The 9,466-nt window shown below is 41.6% G+C and overlaps 1 protein-coding gene across 3 annotated transcripts in view; it reads left to right on the forward strand.

Moving 5' to 3' along the window:
- NFX1 (nuclear transcription factor, X-box binding 1) overlaps positions 1-9,466 on the forward strand; it is an 84,454-nt gene that overhangs the window by 10,954 nt on the left and 64,034 nt on the right. For all 3 annotated transcript variants that reach the window (XR_003548507.1, XM_006143102.3, XM_027769806.1), the window contains 2 exons: positions 6,852-7,010; positions 8,832-8,909. Coding sequence is in view for 2 of the 3 variants with exons in the window: in XM_006143102.3 (XP_006143164.1) it covers positions 6,852-7,010; positions 8,832-8,909 (237 nt within the window). In the remaining variant the exon portion in view is untranslated. The remainder of the gene's footprint in view (positions 1-6,851; positions 7,011-8,831; positions 8,910-9,466) is intronic.

Here is a 9,466-nt window from a genome sequence, read left to right on the forward strand (position 1 = left end):
AGAGCTTTGGACTAGCGATTTAAGTTTGGGAATTGTTAGTATAGAAATGTATTTAGTGGACTAGAGGAGATAACTTAAGGCATGAGTATAGTTAGACAAGAAAAGTTTGATGACTGAGCCTTCCTCTACCTCAGTGTTTCAAATTTGGAAGATGGGGATCTAACAGAGGACAGGAGAATGAGTAGTAGTTGAGCCAATAAATGAACCATGTTCTAAACAAACATACAAACAGCAAAAAGATTCAAGGAGGAAGGAGTGATCAGGTGTGCCAAATACTACTGATAGATTCTGAAAGATGACTGTTTGACTTGGCAATGTGAAGGTGATTGGTCTGGATAAAAGCAGTTTCAGAGTAGTAGTGAAGTTGTCAGCTTGATTGGAATGGAAAGAAATGATCACCCTAAGTATAAGTCTCTGATTATTGAGGGTGATGTTTGCTCTTATTCTGTACTAAAAGAACCTTGTACTGCTCTTGTTCTCTCAGACTATCTGCCCTCCCCCTTTTATTAGTGTATTTATTTATTTATTTATTTTTGCCAAAGGGCACATGAGCTTGCCAGAGACAGACAAAGGAGGAGAAAACACTCCCCATGGGGAATGGTCACACCATAATCACTTTTCATTTCTCCATTCTGTTGGGATTTTGAGCACACACATGCCCAGCATGTTTTCCAAGCTGCCAGGGTTGGGATTCAAATCGTACTGTTGACCACATGAGGTCCAGCTTCCTGGGCCCAGCAGATAGTGTGATATTTATGTCGTTGAACTCCCACGTAGTCAACTATGGTTCGAGTCCTATACCTGGTGGCTTAAGGGTCACACTGGACACGTGTGCGTCCAAAATCCTGAGAAGAGAATAAAGAAGGGATTGTGGCATGGCCATCCCTCCTGGGGTTGGGGGGTGATTTCTCACTTTCTATCTCTCTATTGCTGTCTGTCCTGCAAGTGCATGTGCCCTATAGCAAAAATACCTTTCTCTAAAAAAAAAGAGAGAGAGACCTCCAACTTCCTGACAGGATAGAGAATTGGAAGAAGAAAAATTGCACATCATGCATGCACCATTGGGGCTACTTTCTCCAAATCCCCTTCTCTCTTACGTTAAAAAAACTATAAATCTTATTTTAGTATATGTCATAAAATAGATAAATATTAATATTTAATCTCATTTTTTATATATTCTTTTTCATTGCCAATATATTTTGAAGTAAATTTCAGCTGTCAGATTATTTTAGTCCCATATGCTTCCAGTGTATGTCTGTTTAAAAAAAGCCATTTTTATTTTACAAAGTCGCAGTACTGTTAATCACAGTTTAAAAAATTAGCATTATTTTCTTGAAATCATCTAACACCTAGTCCATAATTGTTTGCTTATAGTTCTCTCAAAAATGTCTTTTCTGGGAACCAGCAGTTAGCGTAATGGCTATGTCGCTGGACTCCCACGTAGTCGACTGCGGTTTGCGTCCCGGACCCGGTGGCTTAAAACTCACGCCGGGCGCGTGTGTGCCCAAGATCCCGGGAGGAGAATGGAGGAGAAGGGATTGCGGCGTGACCATCCCCCCTGGGGGGTGATTTCTCGCTTTCTGTCTCTATGTCTCTCTCTGTCTGGGGAGCGCACACGCCCTATAGTGAAAAAAAAAAAACCTCTCAAAAAAAAAAAAGCGCTCAGAGCTGAGCCCATAGCCCAGTGGCTAAGGGAGCTAGATCCCACATTGCTGACTACAGTATGAATCTCAACTCTGGCAGCTTATAAAACACTCTGGGCACATGGGTGTAAGTGCCTGAAATCTCAGAAAGTTGGAGAAATGGAGGGAAAGGGATTGTGAAATAACCACACCCCATTGGGGAAATGCTTTCCTTCTTAATGGCAATGGCATGTGTCCTCTGGCAATAAAAAACTAAGGTCTTTTTACTTTTGAATTTTAGCTTTTTTAAAAAAGTTGTTTATTGGAGTATCTGAAAACTTTCAGCCAGTTAACGCTTCAGTTAGGAATCTGACCTGGTGGTTTCAGTAGGTCATCACCCTCTTTCCTGATGTGCCATCCAACTAGTAGTATAGAATAGACACAGTCATGATGGAGGTGTCAGCTTGCTTGGAATGGAAAGAGAGGATCACCCCAAATATATGATCAAGAATGAAAGGGAGGCCCTATGAAAGAATGCCTACTAGGACTGAAGGAAAGGCAGTAGTCAGGACAGAGCTGTCATCCAGCAAGGATAGGGCACAACCATGATAGTTCATCAGTGTGAAGCTCTTCCAGGACAATGCCGTCTTTCACATGTTAGGCAGGTTTTGATAAAACCAAAGGGAAAGCTAATATTGTCAGTGAAAGAAATATGCTGTTTCTATTTCTAGGCCTTTCTGGAATCTTTGGTTCTGTAGTTATTGTTGTCATTCATTTATAAAACCAATATTATTTGTTGCCCACTATGTCCCAGGCACCATTCTAGAAAAAACTTTCTTCTAGGGCTGTGTATTCTATGTATAGAGTTAGATAATAAGCAAGATATAAAAAGTAAAATATACGGTATTTCAGATTGTTTTAAGTGTCATGGAGGAAAATAAATTATGAAAGCGAGATGGAGAATATTGAAGGAGCAGATTGCAATTTTTAGAAGTACAGCTAAGGAGAACTTCATGAAATGGTAACATCCGAAAGGGGTAAGGACTTGAGCTGGGCAGATATTTAGGGGAAAATCTTCTAGGCAGAGGGAACTCAAGGCAGAGCCCCTCAGGTGGGATCTGCATTCCACCTTGAGAACTAGGAAGGAGGCCAGGAGAGAGGAATAGCAGGGCAGGAATGTGAAGTGATTGGGGCTTCTATAGGCATGTGAGGTAGGAACCATTGGCAAGTTCTGAACAGAAGAGTGGCACCACCTAATTTACATTTTAAGAGTTGCTGTGGTGAGATTAGGAGAGGGCAAGGGCAGCAGTAGGAAAACTAGTTAGGAGGCCATTATAGTGATCTAGGTGAGCAGAAAGTGACTTGGGCCAGTGTGATAACCCAGTAATTTGTGCTTTATTCAGAGTTGGCAACCGTCACCTCATCTCTATGTGTATGTGTATCCCAACAGTCAAATTTCACTATAATTAGATTTTAAAACTGCACTTATAAAGCAGTACTTATATATTAACAAGCCATAAGATTGATGTATAAGAGAAACATTAAAACAAAAAGACAATTTTTAAGATAAAAATAAAAACAGACAACTGTAGTGTTCTTTTCTTTTTTTATATATTTTTTTAAGTAGTTTTCTTTTGCTATAGGTCACATGCACTTGCTGGAGAGACAGAGAGAAAGCGAGAAGTCACGCCCCAGTGGGGGTGGCCATGCCACAATCCCTTCTCCTCCATTCTCCTCCTGGGATTTTGGGCACACACGCACACACATCTGGCATGAGTTTCAAACTGCCTGGTCCAGGACTCGAGCTGTGGTTGGCCACATGGAAGTCCAGCGATGTAACTGTTAGGCCATCTGCTGGTCCTTTTGTTTCTTTTTTAGTTTGCCAGAGGACATGTGTATCCACCAGAGAGACAGACGGAGAGGGAGAAAGCATTCCCAAGTGGAGTATGGTCATACTGCAATTCCTTCTTCCTTTCTTTCTTTCTAAGACAGATTTTTGCTACAGTGCTTGTTTATTTGCTCTACAGAGACACAGAGAAACAGAAAGCTATCACCCAGGGGTATGGTCGTGGCCACACAACAATCCCTTCTCCATTCTCCTCTCAGGATTTTGGGCGTACACACACACACACACACACACACACACACACACACACACGCCAGGCATAAGTTTCAAATTGCCAGGTTCGGGGCCTGAACTGTAGTTCATTACATGGGAGTCCAGCAACATAATACCATCTGCTGGTCCCCCTTCTCCTCCATTTCTTGACCCTGTCTGGATTTGGGACATGCACAGATATGTGCCTGACATGTTTTTCATGCTTCCAGGCAGGAATTCAAGCCAGGTGGTTGGCCATGTGGGATTTGCCTTCCTTTACCACTAGACCATGGGTCCAGACCAGGTAGTTCTATTTGTACAAAAGAATGTAAGTCTTTTTCTTTAGTTCTATAATAGAATTTGGATTTATTAACAGTATAAAGTTAACTTTTGAACATAAGGTTTATCAAGTTTTAGATTTTTAGCTTTTTGTCATACAGTGTATGTGCTTGCTGATAAATCACCCCCCAATGGGGCTGGCCATGTCCCAATCCCTTCTCTATTCTTCTCTTAGGATTTTGGGTACTCACGCACATGCATCTGGCTTTTTTTTTTTTTTTTAAGAGAGATTTTTTGCTATAGGGCATGTGCACACACCAAGGAGACGGGAAACGAGAAATCACACCCCAGAGGGATGGCCACACCTCAACCCCTTCTCTATTTTCCTCTTGGGATTTTAGGCATGCACACACACATGCCTGGCATGAGTTTCAAGTCACTGTGTTTGGTACTTGAACTGCAGTCAACCACATGGGAGTCCAGCAATGTAACCATTATGCCATCTGCTGGTCCCACATCTGGCATTTTTTATAAGCCACTGGGTCCAGGACTTCAACCACTCAGTCGGCCATGTGGGAATCCAGCACCTTAACCACCATGCCACGTGGTGACCCAATAGAATTCAGTTCTATGATGTGTTTATCTGTTAGAAGCAAGGAGGCTTACCTTTTTTTTGGAGAGGTTTTTGCTATAGGGTGCATGTGCTCACCAGAAAAACAGAGAGAGACAGGGAGACAGAAAGCGAGAAATCATCCCCCAGGGGGTATGGCCATGCTGCAATCCCTACTCCTCCATTTTCCTTTTGGGATCCTGGGCACGCACACACATGCACCCTGCATGAAGGTGTGTGTTTGTTTTTTTGTTTTGAGAGATTTTTGCTATAGAGCGTGTGCGCTCACCAGAAAGACAGAGACAGAAATCAAGCAAGAAATCACCCCCCAGAGGATATGGCCATGCCAGAATCCACTCTCTTCTTGGGATCTTGGGCATGCACGCACACACACCTGGTGTGAGTTTAAGCCACCGGGTCCAGGACTTGAACCGCAGTTGACTACATGGGAGTCCAGCGACATTACGCTGACTGCTGGTCCCACTTTTTTTTTTCTTAACAGAGAAAATGAGAAAACACCCCACAGTGGAGATAGTCATGACACAGTTCCTTCTCCATCTCCTCTTGGGATTTTTACACACACGTGTTTCTCAAGAGGCCAAATCTAGGCCTTGAACCACACAGTTGGTCATATGGGCTCCAGCCACCTCAGCCACTATGCCACCTGCTGACCCAGGCTTTCCTTTTTTCAGCCACACAAAGTATCTTTATTTAGGCTTGCCCTACAGGGAGAGCGCTATCCCAGAAGTTTTGATGAAGCCTGCAACTTTCAGAAGAGATTATGGGAGTGACTAGACACCACTTACTTATTCTTTCACTCATTCCAGAAATATTTATTGAGCACATGGTATATGCCAGACACTGAAAATAACTACACTGAGGAAGGTAGCTGTGGCTCTGTCCTAGCTCACAGTTTACAGTCTCAGAGTGTTCTATATTTCTTCTGGCATTAAACTGAACAATCAGAAAGTAATCTTAGGAGAACCAATATTATGGGAAGATTAAATGTGAGATTTTGAGTCAAGTAGTGACGTGTGCAAATTTTGACTTAAATTTCTAATTATCTGATTGGGGGAGCAGTTTTAACTATTTTAGAAAACAGGTGGTTTTTGTTTGTTTGTTTTTTTATTTTTTTGAGAGGTTTCCGCTACAGGGCGCGTGTGCTCACCAGACAGACAGAGACAGAGAGATAGAAAGCGAGAAATCACCCCCCAGGAGGGATGGTCACGCTGCAATCCCTTCTCTTCCATTCTCCTCTCGGGATCTTGGGCACGCACGCACACATGCCCGGCATGAGTTTTAAGTCACTGGGTCCGGGACACGAACCGCGGTCGACTATGTGGGAGTCCAGTGACATAGCCATTACGCTGACTGCTGGTTCCCTGAAAACAGGTGTTTTCTTAATCTCTAAAACAATGCCTATGTTATAACCTGTTGAGAGGATTAAATAATACATGTAAAGTGCTTTAGCAGAATGTAAGAGTTTTGTATTTAAAGTTAGTTGTTTTATTTTTGTAAACTATTTGACCTGAAAACAAATAATATTGTGAAATAAGTGCTAAACATGTATATGCGAAAAGTATGTGTATACACACACACACACACACACACACACAGCCACACAGCTTTGAAGAATATCTTTCTATATTGGGATATGGAAAGACTGCTGTGATTGTGTTTGAGGGGAAAGATCCAGAAGTAGGAAAGGTATTCAGGGCTTCTAGTAGATGCCAAGTATATCTTTGTTGCATGAATGACTGAAGACGTCCAGGACAATTGCTGTAACTACCTTGCCACTGTGGGTTGTTGGATGGAATCTATCCAGGCTTAGTTAGGCTTCTTACAGCTAACCATTGCAGCTTCATGAGCCCCCTCCCTAGCCTCATGAGTCTGGTAGATTATGAGCACCCTGGATTCAGAGACTGCAGGGCAAGACCCCATAGTGGATGCTCAAGCTGTGTGACAAGGGGCATTTAGCTACTCTGGTATTTTCCTAGGCAGGTTCTTAGGATTGTTTCCTCATTTATAGTTATCCCTACCTCAGTGTCTCCTTGTAAATCGTCTTCCTCAGCATATTCCTCCTACGTCTTCTTGGCCTCAAAGTCTGAAAAGCTACCTTACTCAGAATCAGATATTCCTTAAAATTTCTGTTTGGATTCTTTCCTTGAATGACTTTCTGATCATTGTCTAACTAAAATGAGAAATGGTTTTCTGTATATGAATTTATCTTTTTTCCCCACAGGCTCTCTAATTGAACAGCTAACTACAGAAAAATATGAGTGCATGGTGTGCTGCGAATTGGTTCGTGTCACAGCCCCAGTGTGGAGTTGTCAAAGCTGTTATCATGTGTTTCATTTGAACTGCATAAAGAAGTGGGCAAGGTCTCCAGCATCTCAAGCAGGTTAATAGTTTCTTCCTTTTCTTCTTTTCTCAATAATTTTTAAATCTAATTTAATCTATTATTGTTACTTTTTAATTCGACCAGAGAGAGAAAAAGTAAGAAAGCAAGCAGCCAGGTTCAGTACTTGAACCATGGTTAGCAATGTGGGGGCTCAGTGCCTTAACCACCACGCCACCTGCCAGCCCCTGTTTATTCCTTCTGAGAGGTTATTCTTACGCATTTGATATGCTCAGGTTTTAAACCTAGCTTAAAAAAATACTACTTAATTCCTCTTGGAGCCAGTAGGTGGTATGGTGGTTAAGGTGGCTGGATTCCCACATGGCCCATTTCAGTTCGAGTCCCAGACCCAGCAGTTTGAAAATTTGGGCACATATGCGTGCATGCCCACAATCCCAAGAGGAGAATGGACTTGAGAAGGGATTGCAGTGTGGCCATTCTTCCTGGGGGATGATTTCTCACTTTCTGTTTCTATGTCTCTCTCCAGCAAGTATATGCACCCTATGGTTAAAAACCTAAAAAAAAATAAATAAATAAACTATTTAATTCCTGTTTAATATTTATCTGCAAGGAGAGTATATTGCTTTGATCACATGTATCAGGTGACTAGAACTGAGCTAGCTCTTAAATAAGTCAGCTAAACCTAACAGTATGAAAATATATTTAGAGTATAATAAAATTAGTCACTCTTGTTGAAAATAGTAGCTTTTATCTAAGTAGTAGCCATAGAAAGCATTTCTTTTTTGCAGCCAATGGATGGTGTGATAGTTAAGGTGCCGGATTCCCACACGGCCGACCATGGTTCAAGTTCCAGACTTGGTGGCTTGCTTTTTCACTTTCTCTCTCTCTCTGTCTCTCTCTCTCTGGTCAAATTAAAAATAATAATAATAATAAATAAAATAAGTAAATAAGTCTTTAAAAAAAAAGAAAACATTTAAGTTTGCTATAGGGTACTTGTGCTCACCAATGAGGCAGAGAGAGAGCGAGAGAGAAATGAAAAGTAAGAAATAACTCACTAAGCAGCTAGGCACACCACAATTCCTTCTCCATTCTCCTCTTGGGGAATTTGGACACAAACACACATATGTGCCAGCATATTTTCCAAGCTACCATGTCCTGAACTCGAATTGTGCAATTGGCTGTGTCAGATCAAGCTGCCTTCACCACCACGCCAGCTGGGTGGCCCTGAACTATGACTAGTTAATTCAAAATACCTGATTTTTCCTGTGTGCACTCAAATATTTGGTCATATTTTTTTTCAAGCTGAAGTTCAAATAATGTTGACATTAGTAATAATAAAACAAGGGAACCAGCAGTTAGCGTAATGGCTATGTCGCTGGACTCCCACGTAGTCGACTGCGGTTCGCACCCCAGACCTGGTGGCATAAAACTCACGCTGGGCATGTATGCGTGCGTGCCCAAGATCCCGAGAGGAGAATGGAGGAGAAGGGATTGCGGCGTAACCATCCCCTCTGGGGGGTGATTTCTCACTTTCTGTCTCTCTGTCTCTGTCTGTCTGGCGAGCGCACGCACCCTATAGTGAAAATCTCTCCAAAAAAAAAAAAAAAAAAGAAAAGAAATAATAAAACAAGACAGATACTTAACTTGATTCACTATATCTGAAAGTTTTTAAAATAGAAGCCCAAATAGAGTATTGATCAAAGCATTCAATACTGTGAATTTGTTTCTTAAATGTGTGATATACATAATGTTGAAATTACTACCACTTCATCAGTATTGTGGCTTCCTATAGATTTGGATTTTTAAAAATTGCATGAGGTTTTCAAAGAATACTCATTTGGCTTATTCTCACTTTGTCAACAGATGGCCAGAGTGGTTGGAGGTGCCCTGCCTGTCAGAATGTTTCCGCACATGTTCCTAATACCTACACTTGTTTTTGTGGTAAGCTTGTTGACATGAACTGGTGAATCTCACTTGGTGCATGGTACATTAGTTCCCTGACCAGGAGAACTGGTCTACTGAACATGTTTTAGAAGTTTTAATAAGACTTTGAAGATGCAAGTCTGTAAGAAATATTTCTGTGGTCCATACACAGCTAGAGTATTGGCCTTTTTGCTCCTGGCAGGCTGTTCTAAACTTGGGCCTTCTCATCCTGGAGTCAGGCTCTTGCTACTCCTGATCTGTGGTACTGTTCTCCTTGGTCTTAGCTTGAGACCAGAGTTGACCAAATGGCAGAGGCAGGTATAGACATAGGCTCCCTCTCACCTGCAGGAGTGACATCTTTGATATTCCAGAATTGAGCAGCACGAGAAAGTAGTCTTTATTTTAATCCAAAAAATAAGTCATTGGTCTTTAGAAATAAGTTCTTTTATAAAGCAGCATTATAGACTCTATCCTTGTATTGTCACTCTTTATTGAATACTTCCTGATTTTGAATAACTTAGTTCCTTTTTGCGTGTTTTAGGAAAAATTTTCTGTGATCCTGATGCTCATTCCTG

The sequence above is a fragment of the Tupaia chinensis genome, unplaced genomic scaffold, assembly GCF_000334495.1.
Source record: "Tupaia chinensis unplaced genomic scaffold, TupChi_1.0 Scaffold000093_1, whole genome shotgun sequence".
NCBI classification, from domain to species: Eukaryota; Metazoa; Chordata; class Mammalia; order Scandentia; family Tupaiidae; genus Tupaia; species Tupaia belangeri.